Genomic DNA, 23,996 nt, shown 5'->3' on the forward strand with positions numbered 1-23,996 from the left:
AATCATACGTGATGAATCGGTGATAATAAATCTTGAGACGTGTATTCACCACGAGGTGACATGTGACCGAACGAATGACCATCAGAAACTATGCCTAATACGGTCAACCTTTACGAGTATCAGATTCGATGATCGTCACGCTAAGTCTGCACGTTTCCCTCATAAAGTTGATGACTCTAGATATAACCATCCTCAAAGTCATCTAGTTCGATCAAATCGAGCTCAAAACTAATTAGATCATCGAATAGGCATTTGTCGAGAACACCCCTAACCTAATTTTGTAAGTTCGATACTCTACGAACAATGATGTGAACCGAGACTAATAAAAAACGAACCTTAGTTAGATTCGGATTGTCATTCTTACTTGGACGATCAAACTCTATACTAACAGTACGATTAGAACCTACAACTCAATATCATTTCACACAAAAGCTTAAATTATAGTAACTAAAACCATGTCCTACTTGATTAGCTAGAAATTTTTATATATAAGAAAACCATCTGTCAACTACATAAGTGGGCTTAAGCTTCTTTGCAGATAATATATAAAAAAAAATAATGATAGATTACCTTGTCTAGTGATTAATTGATCTCTATATCAATTGCAGCCTAATATTCTCCAGCCTAGCTTCTTTGCAGATAATTCTACATCCCAACAGTGCTCATCCACAACAGTCAACCTCCATTTATGATTCAACTCATGCAGATGACACCCACCATCAGCAATTTTTCTGCAGGATATTGAGGGACGCAGCAAAGTCTTTTGATTGGAAAATGACTCCAAGAAGCTTCTGAGAAAAATCCAAAAACCAAAAAATCCTTTTGGTCCAAATAAGCTGCCCACCTTGGACTGCAATGCCAGTCTTCACCCACATTTTTTGCATTCAATAAATGAGATGAATTAAAATTCCAGGATGGTGATTAAGGATGGTGCCTGGAATATTCATTAAAATATTAATTTATATAAAGATCGAAGTTGTGTGAAATGTTCGATCAGATTTCTCTGATGCTCAAGTTAGGACTAAGATGAAAAGTGAAATCATGGGTAAATAATATAAAATATATATATTATTTATTGGATTCATCACTATTATAATGCTTATGTGGTTGCCACATTTTCTGGGCCCACTTCTCATGCTGATTGGACAATCACATGATAAGCTACTGTTTCATGTAAACTTCTCCCCTGTCTACAGGAAAATATCTCCTACCTCATGCAAATTACCTAGGTTTCATTTCTAACACTATCCACTCGAGCATCACATGAATTGATCCTTTAGGTGGATATTGTAGCTTAAGAAATTTTCCCTTCATTAAACAGCATAAAGAGAGTTTTTATATGAAACAAATCATAAATATTAGAGCTTTGGAATTTATGCAAATATATACAAGAGATTTACTCATAATTTATAATTTATTTTCACATCAAGAATAATTTAATTATTCTTTATGAATATTGTAAAGGAACACAATTGTGTTATATTATTGATTATCTTAAACATTCATTTAATACCAACATTAATCACCATCATATTTTTAACATTATCTAATGAGGCAATCATCTGGGCATATTTGACATCATGTAATCAACCTATGTCTTGTTATTATGGATATAGTTGTAAATATTTTTTTTGTTTTTCACTCTTTCTAATATTTTTGTTCACTTTTTCTCCTTTAAAAAATAATTTTTATTAAAGAAAAAAAGAAAGAGGTCTTGCCACTGATGCTGCTCTCATGAGCTTCAGAGAATGGTCATGGTTCATCATGGTTCTACTGATACATACAAGAACCCTTCTGACTTCATCATCATTTGGATGATCAACTGGCACAAGCTTAAAACCAGTCCATGATCATTTCGGCCGGACTGCTTGTCCATGATCAAAGGCACTTTGGTAAACAGTCTCAAGGTCATCAAACTTAGGGTAGACAAACATGTATCCTTCTGAAATCTCAGCATTTCCAAGTCTGATAACACAACACAAGCATTGTGCTAAGACAATCCCAGAGCCTATACAAAACCTAATTATAAATTGTTGAACCCTAATGTTAGTTCTGATATCAACAAGAATACAAAATTACTAATAGTTGAAGGAGGAGATAAAAGAAGGTGAAGAAATGGACCAATTTGGAAAGGAGGGCTCAAGTCATGAATGCATTAACATCTAATTGGCTTCGGCATCATTGGCTTTGCTTGCAACAGTTGCTTTTAGTAGCTTGTTGACAATGGACACAATTAGCAACTCACAGTCTTGCTTGTGAATCGAGAAATCAAGAAACCAAATAAGTGAAGGTGGTAGCTGAACACACACAACAATCATTTCTATCAAAACCAAACTTCCAAGTTACAACTTTCAGAAAAAAGAATGATTCCCGATGCATGCAGAATACTTTCACATCATCCACTTCCTCTAAGACTCCATTCTGTAGTGTATGACATAAATCTCTAAATGACGAGATATGTGCAGACATGGCAGGATAGCAACATCCTAAACATTCCTAATCCCTCTATTGTTCATACTGTTATCATTACGGGTAATGTGTGGAGTTCAAGCAAGAAGAAGAACCTGTGATGATTCCTTCTTTCTTCATGCATTGCAGCTCTTGCTGTACTCGGCGGAGAGCAGATGGCGGAGGGCGGAGGACGGAGCTCCAGAAGCACTCCGCGCCGCCGTCGGGATCCCCGTCGGACGGATCCTCGGGGAGGCAGAAGGGCTCCGGGCCGGCGGGGTGGAGCCGGTCGCCGGGGACCCCGATGGCGGCAGAGCAGCCGTCAACGAGGGAGGAGAAGAAGACGTCGCGGAGGTCCCACTCGTCGGGGGGCTCCGGCACCAGCAGGCGCTCCCCCTTCTGCCACGGGAACTCGAAAAGCCCCGGCGGGCGGGACACGTCCATGCGGCCGCTCTCCCCCGTCTCGCCCCGCTTCCCCTTCTTCTTCGCCAGCTCCGCCGCTGCTACCGCGATGGGCCCTCCCTCCCTGGGCTCCTCTCTGTCTCTCTTCTCGGCGTCTCGATCCATGAATCGCGCCTGGGCAATGGCCGGTTGTACGAGAGACGCGAGGCGAGGGGAAGAAGATGTGTCTGTATGTGTGGGGAGCAGACGAATGGGGAAAGCTACTTAAAGCATGTCTCGCACGCCACGCGAACCACGGAAACGGCCTCAACGACTCACGACGCGCTCTCGCCTTTCCCTTCTCCGTTTGTTTTATTTTTATTGGCTTTTTTTTTTTCTATTTTTTATATTTACTCTTTAATTTTATACCCAAGAATTAATCATCTGATCCGTGAGATTAAATCCGGACCGTCGATGTTAGGCTCCGTCATAACCCGAAGAGCATTCTGCAGACAATCCTATCGTTCTGGTCAAACAAATATGATCGCTGGTCAACTGAAGTCCCTCCAGACTCTGCTCCTAAGTTGCCATTCAACTCTGTTCATGCTGACAATAGCAATTCTCATCCATTTGTGATAAGAACAGAATGCTGTGTACTATGGATGCAGATCTTCCTTTTTCCAATCAAATTATACATACATATTCTTCTCGATCTAAAAGAATGCACACATTTTGTGATGATCAATCCTGTACAGTGTTTTCAGCAACCCCTGCATACAATGACACCCAACCAGAGAAGAAAAGATTGCGACGAACTCACACAAAGCATATACCATGATCTCTCTGTCATCGATGGTGGACTAGAAACCTTTCCAGGCAGCAAGAACTTCCTGAAATATTTCAGCTATGAGCTCCCTATCGGCAGTCTGCAGGAAGACACTGAAATCTTCACCGAGCTCATAGATCTTTCCGAAGGCCACCAGGTACCTCATGCAGCTGCTCTTCAGCTCAGGCAAACGGTGGAGGTGGGCGGTTTGCAGCCTCTCGAGCACGTTCTTAGCATCGATGTCTTCCAAAAGGCTCTCGTGGCACGCCTCCTTCAGGTCCGATAGGTCATACTTGTCGGCCGCTCGCAGGAGTGCGAGGCGGTGGCCGAGGAACTCGTCGGCCTGGAAGTTTCCGTAGATGAAGTCGAGGAAGGCCCGGCAAGCCTCGAAGGACATGTCGCATATGTCGACGGCAGAGAGTTCCTTCTCCTTGAGGTCGTGCGAGAACATGCTGCGGAAGACGGGCGACCTCGCCGCGAGGACGGCGCGGTGCGAGCCGATGCTGCCGCCCCTGGCGTTGATCGTGATGTCGGTGTGGATGCCGTCGGCCAGCATCCGGCCGAAAGTGGTGAGGGCGGTGGCCGCCGAGTGCTTCGCGACCTGGTAGCTGCCCCAAATTGAAGAAGGCTCGCCACCCTGAAGTCCAAGAACATGAGAAAAGCCAAAGACAATGCTGAGAAATCTAAAGATTAGAGTTCATGAGCGAAATGCATGAGCATACTGATGACGGCACAATCTTTAGATCAAGGAATTCAACGTCGATTATGAATCTGCCGGGGAGCAGGGTGTCGATTGCCCATACAAAGTCGTCGCTGTTCTTCAGCTGCCTGTCCCGGATTCCTGCACACAGAAAGACATTTGGTACAAGAAGAAGAAGAAGGAAGATTTTCTGGCAGGGAAGAACAAGACCTGGATGGATGAGCGTCTTGCGGTTTGGAGATGATGGGGAGACAACCTTGATGACGAAGGAGGCAATGGGCGGCTGCTCCCTCGTGAGGCTTGAAACCTCAGGGAACAGCTTCACAGACAGTTGTTTACTCTTCTCCACTGCAAGATACCTTCTTATCATGATCAAAACAAAGGATCGAATTATTAGATTCTATACTTCAGACACTGCATCTGACATCAATCTACGGGGAAAAAGAAAAGAAATTGATAGTAAGAAGTAAAGAATCATGATTTCCAGTGTTCATAAAGAAGAAGAACAAGAAGAAGAAGAGAGTGCTCCAGACAGTCGAAAAGCAGCAAAAGAAACAGCAGGAGAAGATGAACTGAAGGATACTAGAGGACATCGAGATGATCTGCAACTCCAAAATCCCAACTTTCTTCGTTACGTCCATGAAAGACCAGATCTTTATGCAGGAGAACTCCTAGTCGCCCCTTCGTCAACATTAAATCCGCTAAATTCAGGAAAAGAAGCAGGGGATAATCTCTTGCGCACGTACCAGTTCCAGAGGCCGATCTTGAAGGGGTCGGACTTGCGGTAGGTGCAGGAGGCGAGGCTTTCGATCCTCCATTGCGCGAGCCGCGGCGTGGTCTCCACCTGGCATGCCCGCTCGCTCATCCCCGCCGATGATGCTGCCGCGATCGCTGCGGTGACTTCATTGATGCAGTCGAAGATCCCCAGCAGCTCCCCTACCTTTCCCAGCTTCACTCGTTGGGCTTCCTCCCTTCTTCCTCCACTCCCCTCTCCTCATGAACTCCAAAAGACACAAGGCAAAGCAAACAAGAACAGTACCAGTCCAGTCCTCAACTAAACCAGAAACAGGGGAGGAGAGCAGCAAAAGAGGGTCTCTTATTGGAGGGGAACCTGTTCCAGGAGTAATCCGGCACGCAAGGCTCAAAGTAATTGCTTCCACGCCATCAAAGGCCGAGGCAAGGGAGAGGGAGAGGGAGGAAAGGTGCTTCTTTTATTGGCTTCCACTCCACTTCCCAAGTTCCAGAATTGCTATTCTTTAAAGCTCTGTCCGTCCGTAACAATGGAGACGAGGTGAGGTGAGGTGAGGAGTCGTATCTAACCATTCAAATGATTCGACATGTGATGGCTCTATATCCTCCAAACTTCAATGGTGAAATTGCCAAGATACTCTTGAAGTTTACTTTTCTTGGTAAGAATCTTACTGGGTTTGCTCGCGCAGCTCTAAAAAAGGGATTTTGGTGTTTTGTCTCATTTCAAGCCTCAACAGCGATTGCTTTGGAGGATTTATTTGAAGAACTTGCATCTACGATATGACCTCTGTCCTAAGCTGTAGCATTCCCTCTCTGTTATCAGATTGACCCAACTCATATTCCTATAATCTACATGTCTCCTGTAAAATTGCAGGTCTGATCATCTACTGAGATGGCATAGGAACATGTCAACCATCATCTTCTGTTCCATGTTGACTCCGGCGTCACTTGCCCAGGAGACACTCCTCCATCAAAAGCTACTCTCGTGTCAGACATCAACCATGATCGGACAGAGTAGTAAAGCACATCCCATCCATCGGGCAAGAAGGTTCAAAGGTTTTTCCTACCTGCACTCTGTTCCATAAAATTAGCTTCACATTACGCACACCACGTCTTCTGTGACATCATTCGAAGACAAAAACATAAGGACAATGTCACCATCACATTAAATCACAAGGCGACACCTCAGAGGATGAATGAATTGGAGAGGGCTGATGGGAGTTGCCCACCAACAGCACAGGTAGCACTGAATTGGAAATTCCCTGCAATTCACTGGTGACAATCTACATTTCAACTTCAGCAGCATGCATCATAAACCCTGCCAGTGGGCATCCAAGCAGCATGGCTCCTCTTCTTCTTCTTCTTCTTCTTCAGTCTGGACAGTGGTCAGTGACAATTAGATGCATCTGATAGCAACAGCATGGAGGTGTCAGTATGAAGCTCACAGAGAGAAGTCTGTCTAGATGGGTACAAGTGGTGACACTGCTTGTAACAGAGAGCAAGCTGAGCATATGTTTAGTCTTCAAATGTTGTGTGTCAAAGATCTGAGTCATGTCACCTGTAACTATGAATAAGAACAAGAGGTTAAATTAATCCATCTCCTATTCTTAATTCTTTGGAGATCCCGAGCAGACAAGAAAGGTATCTTTGAATCCTTGGTGGCACCACTCCCACCCACTGGAATCTGAAAGCATTCCACTGCTGCAAGCGACTTGTACGTAACCCCCAACAATAGCCATAACTTGTCTTTAATTGCTCTGTCCCATTGCTTTCCAGTAGTGCCATTTACTATGTACATCCAAAACACTTAATTCTCAATGTAAAAGATCAATCAATCAATCTTAAAAGATGATGATGATGGCTATGATATTATATGATCAAATTCTGAATGAGAAAAATATCTCCTTTTGTTTGGATTCTGAATCATTTGAATCTTGTGGGGTTGACAACTAGTTGGATTGTATGGCACACAAGATGGATTCAGCTGATCCCTTCTTCTCCTATCACCAAACGTCAGTGGGGACTTCTTCTGTGGTATCTGTTGCTATCTGTGAATGACGATTCAGCTTAATCATTGTTAGCTTGCACCAAAAGCAACACAACTGTTGAAGGTGACAATGGTGATGCAAGCTATGGAACCCACTTGACAAGCTGCCTCTCTCTTCCAATTGCCTCTATTTCTCCTGCGTTGTGCTCTCCCTTCATGGCTTACATACAAGTGGTTGAATGATAGACAGATGATGTCTCTTCCTTTTGATGGAAAGTGAGAGGGCCTCAGAACACTATCTTATCATAGCAAGCAACTTGCTGCATTATCCTCAGCTTTATATGCAGCATTATATCCGATTGATTCGAATTCGAATATAAGTGATCAAAAATCAAAAAACAAATCGGGTTCTAAGTCGAACTGATAAGAAAAAACATAAAAAAGAAGTTTACTATTGATAATTTCTTATTATTGATGTTTTTTGCTCATTGTGGACGCCACTTACTTGCAGTCCCCTTAAACGATCTTCGATGCTTACACGATGATATGATCCCTTGACGTTCGTCGCCTCTGTGAGATTTGGGCCTATTATGGGCCGGGCTTTGAAAGGTCCGCTTAGAAGCCCAATAAGACCGATTGCGTACTTTTGGATTATATCGTGCTCTTATTCTTATCCATTAGTTTATATTATCGTATTAAAAATGCCGTTGAAAAGATCGACGGCTGGTGATGCAATCAAAACTTTAAACGAGAAAGAACCATCGATTAGACTCACTCACACATCGGTTACTCGCTACTAAACTCCGGCCTTCGTTTGTTGGATTAGCCCACGTGGGCTCCACTATGTCAGCCTCGGTGTGAAATTGGGTAGGAGTCGAGGTGCCATTGGAACGCCGACTCGAGGAAACTTCCACGCGAGCCACTCCGTCCGACGGTTTCCGGAGACGCTCTCCTTCTCCGCCGTCAGCGGCTGGTGGTGTTCTCAGATTCGTGCTTCTTCCGCCCTTCTTCGTCTTGTTCTTTCGTCCGTGATGTTCTAATCGAAGGCAAGTATGGTTTCCTTGGCTTCTTTCTGCACTGCGTCTTTCGAACTTTATTTTTCTTTCAGTTTAGTGTACAGAAAGGTTCGGTCTTTGTCGATATATCGATGGTTTAGAGGAAGATTAGGTTTTGGAAAGGTACAAGTTTTGCTCGATTCTGCTTGGTTTACTTTCCATCCGGAAGATTTAAGAGGGTTTTGCCCCTGTATTGCGAAAAGGATCTAATTTTTCGTAGCGTTCACCGAACTGCAATCTGGTTTGATCTGAATGGATTCGGGAACTCCAGCGAAAGGAATTTTTTGTAGTTCTGATGCTTGCTTAATTCGTCTGGAGGATTTTGGAGCGAACAGTGAAAAACTATTTTAATTTCTGGCTTTGACCATGAACACGGCATTTTGCTTGGGGAAGAGAGAGAGAAAGGCATACGATTCTTATAGATCTTATGCGATATTTCAGCTCTGGCCATGGGAGGCAGATTATCGAAGTCCAGAGGGTCTAATCATTATCCGCAATATGTGTCTACGACTTCACGGAGCACTTCGAGGTACTCATCACACCCGGAGGCACATGACCTGCCCAGGGCGACAGGGAGGTTGCAGAAGAAGTATTCGAAGATAGGCGATGATTACAACTCTGTTGAACAGGTACGTTATGCTCTTGGGTCTTCACCATGCGAGGTTAAAAGCATTCATTTGATGTCGCTTAACTACAATTTGTGAAACTATGGTCTAGTTCTTAGTATGCACTTGACAAGTTTTAGAACAAGATCAGACGTCACTCATAAAGAAGATCCTAAATTTGTGGTTGATAGGTGAACACAGGAATGATATAGGGTTGTATACTTTACATGCATGATCCCAAATTTAAAATGAGTCATAGGATTACAGTCACTTTGAGTATTTGTATGTGCACAAGACGGGGAATTAATTGGACCAAGAATAAGTAATAAGTTATAATTAGCCTTTTAGGGAAGGTCTAGATTGCTACCTATGTTATGAAAATGAATCTTGGCCCGAATTCATGTGTTAACGGACCATGTAACTGCAAAGATGGTGATTGGAGCTGATAAGGGGCTGAATGAAGGATGATCAGAGTTGATGATGGGATGATCTTGATGTTGTCTGGTGAGGACATCAATATGTAAGCTCGGAAATATATGATCACTTATATTGGCTTGTGTCGAGTCCCACACCGAATTTATTTTCACAAAATAAAACATTGGGTATAGGCAAAATACAATATTATTTGTGATTCTTAGGTAAAATTTGGTCTCCTCAGATTTTTGTGGAACCATAGGACTTTCAGGAATTTATGAAATCAAAACTTAATATGCTAAATTTATTCAAAAACTTGCTTAGTTGACTCAAAACTCAACTATATTGGAAATGTGTACCATGGGCTCTGACAACATGGCATCTTTGTGCACTTCTGGGGCGAGGGAAGAAAGGAGCAATAACCAATTCCCCAAAAGTGCAGTTTAAGGTTCACTTTTATCTGATGTTAGAATATCATATGTTGAGGGATGGTCAATAACTCAAATAAATAGAAGTTTTATCAGCCGTCAGCTATACAGTATCCTGCTGACGTTTTGGAACATTTTAGTATTCCATTTGGCACTTTAAGCTACGTTAATGAGTTGAAATTGATGATAGTCCCTGTAGAGAAACTCTAGTTATGATTCTTTGTCACATAACTTATAGCTACATTAATACCTTTCCACCTTTTAAATGCAGGTAACAGAAGCTCTTTCAAATGCTGGTCTCGAATCATCTAATCTTATTGTTGGCATTGATTTTACAAAGAGCAATGAGTGGACAGGTTTGTTCCTGTCTCAGTGTTGCTATTATTCATGTTGTTGGTTTACACGCATCTGGCGTTGCTATTATTTCTCAGAAACAATTTCTGACATGATTTTACTTATTGCAAGACAAATTTGAATGATATTTTGGGGGAAACATTTTAATTATTCTCATAATATTGGTAAAATCAAGAGAATTGATCAAACAGAACCATGTTCTGATATTATTTTACGGGGAAATTATTCTAACTATTCTCAGCATATTGGTAAAAATCAAGAGAATTGATCAACCTCAACCATAAAGTTTCACCTTATAAATCTTACATATATATATATACCAGCAATTTCCCTTTTTCTAGGACTGTGTATAAGGTGATTTGCTGCCTGATCATCACAGTTCCACGATCGGTCATCTGATGCTTGCATGTATTAATTGCAAATCTTTGTCAAAGAAGAGTCATTCTCCTTTAGTTTAAAGATTCTATGTAATGCAAGTCCAAAATATTTTTTGGATTGATTATTCTAATCGGAGTTGGGGCTCACGGTTTTGTTGTTATATTATCGTAGTTGGAATATCTAGATTTAGTTAGTCTTACACTAAAAGAGCATAAAATGCTAGTTATTATTAAGTTATAAAATTATTGAGCCTTTGACATTTTTACAATTTGTCAATGCAATCTGCTATTAGGTAAGGTTTCTTTCAATCGCCGAAGTTTACATGATATGGATCATTTTCCAAACCCTTATGAAAAAGCAATATCAATCATTGGAAGGACTCTCTCTGCATTCGATGAGGATAACCTTATTCCCTGCTTTGGATTTGGAGATGGTTAGTTACACTCTAGCTTATACATCTATTCAGCTGGAAAATTTATCTATAGTTGTTAGAAATTTTAAGCTACCTTCTATTGCAGCAACCACTCATGATCAGAAAGTGTTCAGTTTTTTTCCAGACAACCGACCGTGTAATGGCTTTGAGGAAGCACTTCAAAGATACAGAGAAATAGTTCCACAACTTCGTCTTGCTGGTTTGTTCATGTAGTTTTGGTTCCCTATAATTACACGAACTTCATGAAATTTTCAAATTGGTTAGTTATGGTTATTGGTATTTATAATAGGTCCAACATCCTTTGCTCCAATAATTGAAACAGCTATCAGCATCGTAGATCACAGTGGTGGCCAGTATCATGTTCTTCTTATTATAGCAGATGGACAGGTTTGTTACTCAAGCTGCTTCTTGAAGAACATGGCAGTTATTTGAGATGTTTTTTGAAGAGCATGACAGTTATGAGATTCATCTTTTGATCCTTCCGATTGTGTTTTCTCTCCAGAGCAGCTTACTCTTTAGGACAAAGCTGTATTTGATGGGCTTGTTCTTGAAGTTCATAGACTATCATATTCTGGTAGTTCATGTGTAATTTCTGCATATTGCTGATCTAATCCTTTTTGTTTAAACTTGGTCTAGGTTACACATAGTGTGGACAGAGATCGTGGTCAGTTAAGCTCACAAGAGAGAGATACTATAAATGCTATTGTTAAAGCTAGGTAAATAATGGCATTTGCCACAAGAGGCATTACCAATTCTTTATATATATATATATATATATATATATATATATATATATATATATATATATATATATATATATATACATTTTGTCTGCTCTTCTGATTTACATCTTTGGTATTGTAGTGATTATCCACTGTCAATAGTTCTTGTTGGAGTCGGTGATGGTCCTTGGGACATGATGCAGCAATTCGATGATAACATACCTTCTAGGGCATTTGATAATTTCCAGGTAATAGGCTGAACATCCATTTCAGACACATGTGTTGTCTAACATGTTACATTTGTGTGGAAAAATCACTTGACATTTGTTTTATTACCATGCAGTTTGTGAATTTTACAGAAATCATGTCGAGAAATATCACCAGTAGCAAAATGGAGGCGGAGTTTGCACTTGCAGCTTTGATGGAAATTCCTTTGCAATACAAAGCAACACTGGATCTCCAACTTCTCGGGTATCATGATAATGTTTTAGTCTTATCTTCAAGAGTTTTAGAGCTGATAAGTTTTTTCTATCTTCCTTTTTTGTGTGGTAACAAACTGCCAGGTATTTGAATTTGTTTAATTTCTTGCTTCTCAGTAATCGTAGAGGAATTGAGGAAAGGTTTTGTCTTCCGCCACCAGTGAATGGTAATGGTTCGACTGCAAAACGCCCAGAATCAAGCATTACTTATCGGAGTACTGGATTGAAAAAAAGCATCCCTGCTGAGACATCAGAGAGTTCTACAGAAGAGAGAAAGGTACGTCAGAATCGTAGATGACTTGATCTCACATTGCAGTCCTTTTACAAGTTTCTTAGTTGATAGAAAAAGAGGTTGCCGATTTAATTTGAAGCTTGTTGATAAGCAAACTGTCGGGCTTTGTTGTTTCTGACTATTAACTTCATACAATCTGTTGAGAACCAAATTAGGAAAAAAAGGGATAAAGTCTGGTCAATATGCTTTCTTTAATAAAAATGAATTCTAAAACATTCAGATCGGTACATATCAGATCTGTGGCATATGTGGGTACCTAATGAAGAACCTAGCTTTCGGGTGTGGGCATCAGGTACAGATATCTGTTCTTGCTGCTTGCGAGTGCGATATCTGTGACATGTACTAACAATGTCTTGTGTAAACAGACTTGCTATGACTGCGGGAAGGATTTGAATGTCTGCCCAATTTGCACGAGCCCGATAGCCAAGAGGATTAAACTCTATTAACACTCAACATGTAATGTTTAAAGGAGCTGTCGGCCATCTCGGCATTGCCATAAAGGCTTCTTTGAACTTGTATGGTTGTTGCTGTTGTTGTGATATGTTTATGGTGTACATGCAATCTACTAATGAATTGTGTATATTGTTGGGTTGCAGTTTTATTTTAGATTTTGTAATTCATGGTTGTCTACCTAAATACATTGGCTTTTTCTTCTTCCCTTTCTGTTTTAAGATGATGCTGATGTATCGGTGACATTTGTATTGAGAACTAATCCAACTTGATTACCACATCAGGTTGGCTCTCAGATTTGGATCGATCACACCTATTTCCTTACCACATCAGCTGATTGGCTTTTCACGTGTACGAAAAATTGGGAGCACTATTTCTTGGACAGCTTGAAATGGTGTTGCTAATTAGTGCAAAGAGTGGAGACTCGATCGAGCAGCCTTGAATGATAGAAAATGAGACCCAATTGAAGGATTAGATATTCGTCAGCCAAAGTTCGTTGATGTCTTAAAATTTATCTGATGGGATTTCCAAACTCGACGAAGCTATCTCACAGTCAGACCAGTATTTTGATGAGATTTCAAACCTCAATCTAAGATGAGTGTGTTAGATATTTTATATGTAAAATCTATAGAGTAAGGATTTAAATTAAAGATATGGAAAACTGCATTTAGAGGCACTCTTTGTTAACTACTTTGACTTGATAGCTTATTTCCAAAGAGAAATAGACAGTAAAGCATATTACAAGGAGTTGGAAAAACAATACATATACCATTTCCAAAGCATGTTAGATAATTGTAAATCAATACATATACCATTTCCAAAATCAATGCTTTAAAGCTTCCCCAAAAAAGATTTAACCATCAAGTTGGGATGGGAAACTTTTCCAAAGCATCACACAAAAGCCCGAACACTTCAAACACCGTTATGTGTGTTCTTCGTATGCTAGCCATCTTAAAGCCAAATCAACTAATGTTTTCTTATTTTATTTTTCACGCAATTTGTCACTTTGTGTTATTCTTTACATAATTCGACAAAAGATGATAATAGAAATTAAGAAGGATATCATTCACTCACAAAACAAAACCATGAAGAGAAGAAAAATCCTAACACCAATCAACTATCTCTTGGTCAGATACTTATCTGACATCACCCAAACATCGAAGAAGTCAATCAACAAATATGCTGGTCCGCGAAATTGCAACAGAGAATCAGATGCTCAGGTATCGTCAACTTGTGAATGGAAAACAAAGCTCGGGAAAGTAGTTGTGATGTCCCTGGTGACAGAAAACACATTGATTAGCTACTCGTGGTAAATTAGCTGGAACTAGTTTTTAACTACATGATGACATGCATGAACTCCATAACAAGAATATTCATAAGTAAAACAGCAAATTAGATGTTCTCTTTAATGAATTCAGCTGACAAGCTTAAATATTCATACAACAAAGATTTTTTTTTTTTTGCTTCATTATCTAGAAACAAAGACCTTTTATTTATCTAGACAGAAAATTTTAATTGTCATTATACAGAAATAATGATCTTCTAGTTTATTTGACATGTGCCCGATATATGTAATTGATGTGACACAGCATGCAAGACATTATGGAGGTACAGACCAGATCTTATTATACAGTTATAAACCAAAAATAATAATTATAGATTCAATATTAAAGACACAGTTATATTAACAAGTAAAAGCCATAAAGAATGGTTTTCACTTTTCAGCACTCAGCAAATGAGTTAAAACAGGAACATGTGTACTTCACTGCAGGTTTTTAAATAATAATAATAATGTTCAAAATAAAAGGATAAGACCATGCCTTGTTTACTGGTACCACATTAATATGATTGTCTCACATGCATAAATTAGTTAAATGGTAGATCAAAAAATATAACATATGAAGATGGAATATATAAGAATTGAAAAAGCATATTGGGTGGAAAACTTGATATAGTCTTGCTAGTAAGAAGCGTACTTAGCAACCACAATATTCCATAGAAATAAGAAACTTAACTTCTTAATCATAAACTCCACTCCTCAAGCCTTCCTATTTCAGACCCAATCTCATAATAGAACAACTCTAACTTCTGAAAGTTGTGATGCCTTGTAAACAGAAAAGCAGCATTCACATAGCTTGTTTTACCTTTTCTTTTGTGTATGCAACTCTTCATGGATAATTCCAGTAAAATTGGTAAATACAAATTGTGAGCATTTCCTGATACTGTTATTTATGGTCCTAAACTCCAGGAATATGTTCCTTTATATGATATACAGCTTGACACCTAGAGCAATTTTTATTTCTTTGACAACAGAAACTTACATATTATATATAACTATATACAGACAAGAGAACAAAGAACGAAGATTGTTTAACCTCCTATTTTGGATACTACATTGTCAGACAAAAAAAGGAACCACTAAGCATGGTTGAAAATTTTTGGTACAAGATCTTTACTGGTCCGGGGACCAGGTCTGGTACATACAGGCACGCTGACACATAATATGTTGGCATGCTAGATGGCAGAGAGAAGGGTGGTAGTGGAGGAAAAAAAGGCGAGGTGGAGGAAGAGAATAGGTGGTGGAACAAGACTAGGCAGAGGAAGAGAGGAGGAATACCGGACAGGGGCCGCAGCAGTTGAGCAGCAGGCGATAGCAGTGAATGAGGATCAGAAGTCAGAACTTTCTCCGGTTCAGAGAATGCGAAAGTGAGATTAAATCATTGAAAACCCTACAACTATTGATTCACAAAAAGAAAGGAATGGGTTAAGCCCAGCTTTGCAGAGTTACTGGATGGTAACCTCGAACCAGACTCAAACCAGTCGAAGCAGGTTGATCAGCACCTAGTTCTTTACAGACTGGTATACACTGGTCCAAGCAGTTTCTCAAAAATGATGCTGCTATGATCATAAAACCTCCGAAGTGACGCACTATACCAAAATATCAACTAGAATCTATTGCTATCACCAAATGTAACAGTCATCTAGAAAATCAAAATTGAAAAAAAAAATAAGAAATGACAAGAGTGAAAATTATTACTTGAGATATTGAAGAGTCATGTTCTTCAGCAGAGAAGGATGCCTCAAGACAAGGTTCCGCCACTCTTCCTTGTCAATTTTCCCATCATGTTTTGTATCAGCTTCCTCGAATGTCTGAGAATCAACAGAAGAAAGAAACACATGTAAGTCAAGTTAGAAATGTGCAACAAGATTATTAATTAAACAATTCACTAAAAGAAACAATAATGATGCTTATGATGTGATTTTTAGGTTACCAACGGACTAGATGTCAGATGATAACTTCATTAATCACAAGCCAATTTAGTGAGTAGCTAAACATCAATGTGCTGTCCATGTCATCATGAGACAGAACATTTACTAATTTGCATCTCCAATTACCAAAACTGGAAATATAAAGCATATTCCAAAGGTAAATATCCAACCAGCTAAAACTTGATACCAGTCACACCAAAACTTATGCCTTCTTCGCCTCCTGTAACAACTATATAAGATGTATGCTATCTGCAACTACTGAGAGCCAAGAATTAACATTGACTTGGATCAACATGACCACAACTTAACACACCATTTTACCTCTTTACTCTTTCAGTCCCTAAGATATGTTGCAGTATATTTGGTCATCACATGCACTTACTACAATTCTACTGCAACTTTTTTTCTTTTGTGTAGTTGAATCTATTTCCATCTCATACTTGGACAGAATTGAAATCCAGGAGGTTAAAAATATAACAGGCAATCAAGGTTTGTAACTTCATACCATACCAGAGTATCGAGCTCAGCTTGGTATGAGAATACCGAGCAGTACGCCTTGGCGTACCGCTCGATGTGTGTGTGTGTGTGTATATATATGTATGTATATATATATAATAATAAAAGTTAAAAAAAATAAAAAAAATCATGACGTCGCCTCGTTTCTTCTCCCCACGCGGATGAGAAGTCGCCGACGACGCTGAGGCCTCATCGCCTCAGACGAGGAGGAGGCGACATCTCATCTGCGGTGTCCGACGAGGGAGAGCGACGACGGATCGAGATCGTCAAGGGAGAGCAACACTTGATCTCCAAGTTCTCCCTTTTCTTCTCCCTCTTCTTCCTTCTCCCTCGGCTAATACCACTCGGCAGCGAGTGGCGATGGTTGAAATTGACCGTCACCGGCCGATTTCGCATGGTAATGGGGTGGAAATAGGCCCAATCGACGGTATCATTGGAAATTAAAAACCCAGTAGGCCATATACCCGACTACTTTGGATCACATGGATCCTTCAAGCCATTTAGCATTATTATTGCGGAATTCTTCTGACAGTCGTAAGGCCATAACATATGTTATTTCTAATCAAATTTGTCTTTGGTCTTCTCTTGACTTGCACCTCAATTGTGGCGATAATGGTCAACTTCATGTATGTCCAAAACATATTAAATGATTCTCTGCATCTTGCCATTAACCAATGTGCAGAAATGCTGAAGATGGTAACTGAGGAGGATGACAGCCATAAATGTAGTAATTAGAAAATTTTGAGACAACACTAAAGATTGCAATGAAATGTGTTGCCAATTATATTATCAAGATCCAACTAGGATCACATCTTCCAACCATGCAAATTTTTTCAGCAATTATGACCATCAAAATAGTTTATCGCTACGGCCTATTCAATCTCATTTCATATTCTTCCAGCAACACCTTTTTTTTTATCTGGCAATAGCTCAAGTACATACAACCTTACAAAAGTAACAATCATGCTTGTGGTGGACTAATAGAACAAGGAAAGATATACTTTAAACAAAATCATGTATTTAATCATACAAAATAAGTGATGCAAAGATGTGGCAAAATATCATAATATTAGAATGGTTACTCATTAAAGAGCACAAAGACATCATGTATGTAATAACTAGAATTTATATTAGGAATAAAGACAACATAAAATGCTAGAATCACCTTATCAATAATACTTTCTATAACTTCATCTGACAAATTCATGCCCGACTCAGCAAGAGTTGCCACGACCATTTGCTTCACCTGTAAAGAATAAATCGTTATATCATACTTCGATACCAAATGAAACACATATGACCCGATAAATCAATTGCTTAGATAAGCTATAAAATTGTTCTAACTAAAATAACAAGTCAACTGTGAATAGATAGACAAGCTAATTAAAGAAACAATGATTTCTTGGTATTTCTTTTATTCTTAAGTTCCATATCACATATATATTTCTCTATATTACACGTGCTCAATGTCATTCATTCAATAGAAGTCATGTAATAAATTATAACATGCTAAAGGGTATAGAAGATACTATGCATTTCACATGGGTTCGCAAGCAAATACGAAATCTTTGACAGGGTATACGCGCAAAAATTAATTGACATTGGCCTGATGGTAAGGTTGCTAAACTGCAATATGGTAAAGTTGCTAAACTACAAGCTGTGTGTCATTGTTCGAAATGTGGATGAAAATTTTGATCAAATTTATGCAGTAGCTTATTTAGCAACTTACATCCGTTAGCAATGTGGAGAAAACTGTTACATAGAAAGATTTGCTTATTTCTTTTATTGTAACAAGTGGTCATCTGACATCCATAGCTCTAGATTCTCAATGTGTAGTATGTCATGCTGATATCATGTTTCTTGGTGTTACCATATTAGCTGTCAGAGAAAATTTGCAGAAAACATATTTGGTTCATAATCACCAGCGTTAAATAACTTTGTTTTAGTTAAATTTTCCGTCATTTGCTTGCTCTTTTATATTAACCAATACCATTAAGCATGATAATACATTTATCATATAGATGTTAACAGTATCACCTCTGGCGGCAAACATCAATCTTAAGAGCATAGATTTTGCTAGATTTAACAATTGAATGATCAACTAGAAGCTAAGAAAGTGATTTTGACACAAACTAACATAGTTGGTTAGAGCACTGAGTTAAAGTTAAGAAATGATATGTTAATTGGAGAATAGAACCTATGTTGTCACAAGTGTCTGTAACAGGCTATTTAGATTCCGAGACCTTGTTCATATATGAGAATCGAAGTTAGCACAAGGTCTTCATTATTGAATTTTTTATTATATACAGAATCATAATAATTTTATTATTGACTGAATACCTCTTGTCTTTCAATAAAACCTTGCTGCTTCAGATCATATAGTTGGAAAGAGACTGTAACAAAAGAAAACATTAGGTTATTCATTATCAAAACATCAAAACAAAATATGGCCAGTGAAAAACACAAAGTTAGCATATATGGGTAGTTGGTATGGAAAAAATGAAACAAAATACCAAAAATTTATAGCAACTTCCCACATCATCCTGTCTACAATCCATCTAAAAGAGTTGAGACACGACCATCACAACTATGGGAAAAAAAAAAGACGAAAAGAAAATGGCAATGCATGATCTAGCAATTGCCAGCTAATTAGTTGTTGATATTAGCATGAAATGATATATCAGATATATAAATCTTAGAGGACACTGTATCAAAAGGAAATATAGAATTGAAAGGCTTCAAAGTAGCATTTTGAGTGACATAGACCTAACACAAATATTATAGTCATTATGATCAAAGCTTTTTCCACCATGCCAATGTAGTGTTAGAAGAAAATTCAAAATCCAGAAGGCTCCATAGAAAGATTTAATAAAAATGTTTATGATCTACTACCCAGATGATGTCAATCCCCTAAAGCAAATGTCATATTTTACACCAGAGAAAATTTAGGAAAGATATGGACTTTAGAGTTAAAAAGTTAGTTAGCGTGTAGGATCTCAGAATATATGTCTATGCAACCACGGAGCAACCCTCCAGGACTCCTCAAGTATGAGAAGAAGCTAGGAGATGGGGGTGAAGAAAGTTTGACACAGAACCAACATTCATACCAAAAAGCACAAATAAGACAAAAGGTTCCTGAAACTATATTCCTATCGTTAAATAGGAAAACAATTTGAATATATAGTACAAGTGAAAAAGCTTGGGCTTATATTAAGGGTATTTATAGTGACAATTTTTAAAAGAATAGTGCAGATTGAAACTCACACATTATTGAATCAGAAATTTACGTTAAGGGTACTTATAGTGACAATTTTTAAAACAACAGTCCAGATTGCAACTCACACATTATTGAATCAGAAATTTACATTAAGGGTACTTATAGTGACAATTTTTAAAAGAATAGTCCAGATTGCAACTCACACATTATTGAATCAGAAATGCATGATATAGGAGGGAACCAACCAGACAACTATGACATTGCTAGCATGTGATACGTGACAACATATGAATTACCAAGACAGCATTTTAAAAAAGAAAACTTGAACAACACAGACTCAAGTGATAAGATTTAAATATTTGGTAAAGCATATACAGTGCACTGGATTTTGGATCTAACAAAACAATAGTAACTTCAGATCTTTTTCATTGGGATTCAAACATATCCTGGCATATCTGTCTGCTAGAATGTTCCAGACAAGTTGAACAAAGAAAACAACAAAAGAGAGTATATTACATCAAATTGCATTGCTTCAACATGTATGTGGTGTTTTACTTGGTTAACTTGCACCACCAGATACATCAAATTAAATATTTGAATACCATACAGTCTGTATATGTTGAGAATTCTTCAAGGCATTAATGAAGTAACATTGACAGACTTACACTCAATCTTATCATCAATTGGAGCATTAGGATGGAATACAGAAAGAGCACGTGCAAACTCTTCAAATCCCAAAATTCCATTGTGTTTTGTATCAAATAAGTCGAACACCTGTGTAATTAAAAATTATAAAAGCCGTAAGAAATTTCATATGTACAAAAAACACAAGAACACTAAGTTACCGGCCTTGTTATTTTGTCATTAAAAAAAAGCCCATACTACATGTTGGAAACATAAACCAACAAAAATCAATTTACTATGATTTATACTTGGCATAAAACCAGAAACCAGTGGTTGTATTTCAATCATGCACAGAAAATTTGAGTGCGGAATCCCTCCAAGAAAAACACTGTATACTCATGATAAAAACACGTTCAAAGCTTTAGGCTTATAAATTAGACCACATGGTACACATAAATAAGAAATAAGCCATGCCAAAAACCAGGATTGGTTATCTGGTTATAACTAAGGCCAACTGATGTGGCTTTAGACAGAGTACAAGACTAATAAGTGCTTTGGCAAGGCAACTCTATTAAAAGAGATGGTGAAAGAGGAGAGGCCTATGTGAGCAACGAGAAACTGAGATAAAGATTGCCGGACCCAGAAAAAAATGTAAAGGATGTAAACTGAGATATGAAATTTTTAATGCAATTCAACACTGGGATACTCCAATCCTGTTGAAGCAACCACCTGGCAACATGTGATGATATTCCAGAACAGAGAAACAAAAACATTTTTTTGATCCAGAGGGAAAATCAAGCACCAAATAGTTCCATAGGGCATACCCGATCAGCAAATAAGCTCTCCTTCTTGTTAGTCTTGAATAAAGCTAATTGGAATTCTTCCTGAAACATGATGATTAAAGCAAGCAGTCAATTGTATAATAGAATCGTTGCACTTTGTTCATTAAACCTTGACAACTTAAATTTAAATGAAAAGCATATACCCCTTATAACAGGACAGTGGCACAAACTTTACGATTTCAAAACTTTAAATGATAAGAAAAGGTTAATATTTAATAACACATCTAATAACTGCAAAAGAATAAAGAATCATGCAAAATCTACTGCCAGTTCATCAAGTTCAAAATTTTTGATGGAATGTAGCAAAAAATTACGAGACCGGAATTTTTTATCAAAATATTTTTATAGTCATGAAAAGTAGATAAGATACAAACCTTGTTGATCAACCCATCATCAATTACAGCACTGCTGATCTTTTTGAATAACTCATATAGTGCTTCTATTTCACTTACACTAACTGCAAAGAAATTAGCATACAATGTTTTAGCCACTACTTTGCGGACTTCATTGTTGTAAAGTATACACACGTCAAAGGGCAGGTGCAAGAAAAGCAAAAAAATTCTTATTTTCACTGCCAATAAATGATCACAACTTAGGAAGTGGTATGAGCATACAAACGGTTTCCCTGGCCAAAACCTCAGGATCTTCAAGACCCTTTGCCTGATTGTACAGGTCAATATCACAACACCTTAGCAAGACAGCAAGTGAATGCTTGAAAATATCTAGGCACTGCAACATTATAATTCCAACTCATCAATACACTCCATTCCTGCAATTGGAATAAAAACCAATGAATTTCACAATTAAATTTCCTGCAAAATCAGCAAAATATATGTCTTGACAGCAAAAGTTGTGGCAAAAATTCTAATATACTTTGAGTTTCTCCTCATTTTGATTCTGATACAAAGGACTAAAGAAACTTGATTAAATTGGAAGTATGCAAGGACTTCACTACACTGACTAGCAGGAAGCACCGATCAGGGTGGAAGAGAAACTCCTAAACTTTACAAATGACTAGTGTGGGAGATGAAGATATGGAAATTTAGATTGTGAACAAAATGGAACCAAAAAATGAACAATTCTGAATTTAAGAGATATGCTTGCTCCCCAATCTTTCAGCACAACGGTAGAGGAATTATAATTAAAAAGAAATCTAACAAGTCAACTAATTTCCAGTTTGTACAGAGGCACTGGAATTGCAGGAGCATTTAGAAAGGCATAGACACTAAACACTCTGTGCACCTCTGACAATATGTCAATGTTATGTAGAGACCAACAGGCACATGGTCCAGCCTTTTAGGGATAAGAGAATAAATCATCCAAACCCATATGAAAGTGATCAAAGAATGTGAACATAAACAAAATGTCATCTGAAAAGAAAGGTTATTTTTGCCAGTGTTGCACAGAACTCCAACTCTGTTGAACATAATTTTCAAGGTTTCATTAAATTGACAATATCCCAGATACTCAGCTGTGATACGGATGTAGCAAATAGGATACCACCAGCGAGGACGTGTTATCGTTTTCATCAATTCAATCCCAACCAAAGTTGATGTCGAATGTAACATAATCAAATAACTTGCCAGGGTTGGAACACCGAAAAGACATCAGAGAATGAAGCAATATACAAATTTAGTTGAGACAACAATATCTCATTATTCTTTAATAATCCCGACCACTCATACTGGTAAAAGAAAACAGTCGGAAAAATCCATTAAAACAGGTGGGAAGTGATAACCAACTTACGGACAAAGCGACCACCTTAAGAAATCCGTTACGAATCAAATGGATCATGAATTTAATCCCTTTCGAATCAAAACGACTATGAATTTGTTGTATAGTTAAATGTAAAAGCGGAGAAAATACTAATTACCATGAATATTAGTCGCAAATTTCACCCTTCCCATATAACTACAACCAATTAACCATTTCTCTTATGACAAATTCCATTTCTCTCGCACAATCTATTACATGAATTTCAAGGTACCTTTCTCCTTCCCCACGACACCAAACCAGATTTTTTTCCTTCAGCCCCAAAATTTTGCCTTTCCTTCTTTCCCCAATCTACGACTTCACTAATACACATAAATCTGGGGAAACATTGCAGATCGTCCTTTCAGAACGCTTAATTACCCAACGAGAAAATAACAAAATTCTCTTAGAAAACAAACCAAATATTGCCATCTCAAACAGATCCACAACACCGTCGTTTCGATCGAGGGGTCCCCGATTCGGGAAGAATATTGAATGCACGGATCCAAGAAGACGAACCATAATTAGGGTTCCAACCCCGAAGATGCAACGAGGAAATGACACAGAGAGGGAACCTTACCGCTGAATAAGAACGGGAATCCAAGAGACGAGGAATGGGTAGGCCGCGTTCGGCGACACGATGATGACGATGCTCTTCCTCTCCGTTTCTCTCGCGGAACAAGGCCTCATTGCTTATATAGCAGTCCCGAGCTCCACCGTCTCATAACGTCCGTTAAATGTCTGTCATTAACGCCGCTTCTTCGCGTACGAAACACGAACGCCCGTCCCGTTATTGCTGATGTTGATGCGGTCGTGTGAGTTCGACTCGGCTCTCATACGACACGTACGAGCCACATCGACACCAACGAATCAAGGACAGGGGATTCGATGATGTCATCTCGGATCGGTATCTCTGTTATTATCTGTGATATTTGTTTGGGTCATCATCATTAATACCTGTAAGAAAATATTATCATCATCATTTTTTTTTTGTTTTTTTCTTTATTGTAACATTTAGTACTGTTTAATACATTTGGTAGAGTAAAACTACCCGAAAATCTCAAAAATATTCC

The 23,996-nt window shown here is 38.5% G+C and overlaps 3 protein-coding genes and 1 long non-coding RNA gene across 7 annotated transcripts; 2 read left to right on the forward strand and 2 right to left on the reverse strand.

The window, feature by feature from the left end:
• Positions 1–3,483: 3,483 nt before the first annotated feature.
• On the reverse strand, positions 3,484–5,638 carry LOC135622984 (BTB/POZ domain-containing protein At1g55760-like). The gene is made up of 4 exons (XM_065125406.1): positions 5,102–5,638; positions 4,566–4,714; positions 4,378–4,496; positions 3,484–4,292 (listed from the first exon to the last, which is right to left on the reverse strand). The coding sequence occupies exons 1-4, from the start codon at positions 5,218–5,220 to the stop codon at positions 3,690–3,692; spliced, it is 990 nt and encodes a 329-aa protein (XP_064981478.1). The 5' UTR covers positions 5,221–5,638; the 3' UTR covers positions 3,484–3,689.
• On the forward strand, positions 5,630–6,702 carry LOC135622985 (uncharacterized). The gene is made up of 2 exons (XR_010491215.1): positions 5,630–5,764; positions 5,980–6,702. It is a non-coding gene; the product is annotated as an uncharacterized LOC135622985 (long non-coding RNA).
• A 1,260-nt stretch (positions 6,703–7,962) lies between these two features.
• LOC135583271 (E3 ubiquitin-protein ligase RGLG2-like) lies at positions 7,963–12,909 on the forward strand. Of its 4 annotated transcripts, none has more exons than XM_065125408.1 (12): positions 7,963–8,138; positions 8,589–8,776; positions 9,866–9,950; positions 10,619–10,759; positions 10,884–10,958; positions 11,049–11,146; positions 11,396–11,475; positions 11,624–11,729; positions 11,825–11,952; positions 12,078–12,237; positions 12,473–12,544; positions 12,618–12,909. In XM_065125408.1, the coding sequence occupies exons 2-12, from the start codon at positions 8,597–8,599 to the stop codon at positions 12,696–12,698; spliced, it is 1,206 nt and encodes a 401-aa protein (XP_064981480.1). In that variant the 5' UTR covers positions 7,963–8,138; positions 8,589–8,596; the 3' UTR covers positions 12,699–12,909. The 4 variants fall into 4 exon arrangements, with proteins under 4 accessions (XP_064981480.1, XP_064981479.1, XP_009417355.2 ...); XM_065125407.1 differs by having other exon boundaries at positions 7,969–8,138; positions 10,845–10,958; XM_009419080.3 differs by having other exon boundaries at positions 7,971–8,138; positions 10,845–10,958; positions 12,488–12,544.
• A 744-nt stretch (positions 12,910–13,653) lies between these two features.
• LOC135622986 (calcineurin B-like protein 3) lies at positions 13,654–23,631 on the reverse strand. Its single transcript, XM_065125410.1, has 9 exons — positions 23,504–23,631; positions 21,786–21,940; positions 21,546–21,628; positions 21,154–21,213; positions 20,371–20,479; positions 18,829–18,881; positions 17,654–17,734; positions 15,740–15,852; positions 13,654–13,976 (listed from the first exon to the last, which is right to left on the reverse strand). Exons 2-9 carry the CDS (start codon positions 21,907–21,909, stop codon positions 13,919–13,921), a joined length of 681 nt encoding a protein of 226 aa, XP_064981482.1. The 5' UTR covers positions 21,910–21,940; positions 23,504–23,631; the 3' UTR covers positions 13,654–13,918.
• Positions 23,632–23,996: the final 365 nt, after the last annotated feature.

Source organism: Musa acuminata, chromosome BXJ2-9 (assembly GCF_036884655.1).
Source record: "Musa acuminata AAA Group cultivar baxijiao chromosome BXJ2-9, Cavendish_Baxijiao_AAA, whole genome shotgun sequence".
NCBI lineage: Eukaryota > Viridiplantae > Streptophyta > Magnoliopsida > Zingiberales > Musaceae > Musa > Musa acuminata.

Coding starts and splice junctions, on each gene's coding strand:
- LOC135622984 (XM_065125406.1), bottom strand. CDS start 5,220: ATGAGCGAGCGGGCATGCCAGGTGGAGACCACGCCGCGGCTCGCGCAA. Junction 4,497..4,565: donor CAAGACGCTCATCCATCCAG/GTCTTGTTCTTC, acceptor TTCTGTGTGCAG/GAATCCGGGACAGGCAGCTG. Junction 4,293..4,377: donor TAAAGATTGTGCCGTCATCA/GTATGCTCATGC, acceptor CTTGGACTTCAG/GGTGGCGAGCCTTCTTCAAT.
- LOC135583271 (XM_065125407.1), top strand. CDS start 8,597: ATGGGAGGCAGATTATCGAAGTCCAGAGGGTCTAATCATTATCCGCAA. Junction 10,959..11,048: donor TCCACAACTTCGTCTTGCTG/GTTTGTTCATGT, acceptor TATTTATAATAG/GTCCAACATCCTTTGCTCCA. Junction 11,147..11,395: donor TTATTATAGCAGATGGACAG/GTTTGTTACTCA, acceptor AACTTGGTCTAG/GTTACACATAGTGTGGACAG.
- LOC135622986 (XM_065125410.1), bottom strand. CDS start 21,909: ATGTTGCAGTGCCTAGATATTTTCAAGCATTCACTTGCTGTCTTGCTA. Junction 21,214..21,545: donor ATGATGGGTTGATCAACAAG/GTTTGTATCTTA, acceptor ATCATGTTTCAG/GAAGAATTCCAATTAGCTTT. Junction 18,882..20,370: donor AATTGATGATAAGATTGAGT/GTAAGTCTGTCA, acceptor CTTTTGTTACAG/TCTCTTTCCAACTATATGAT.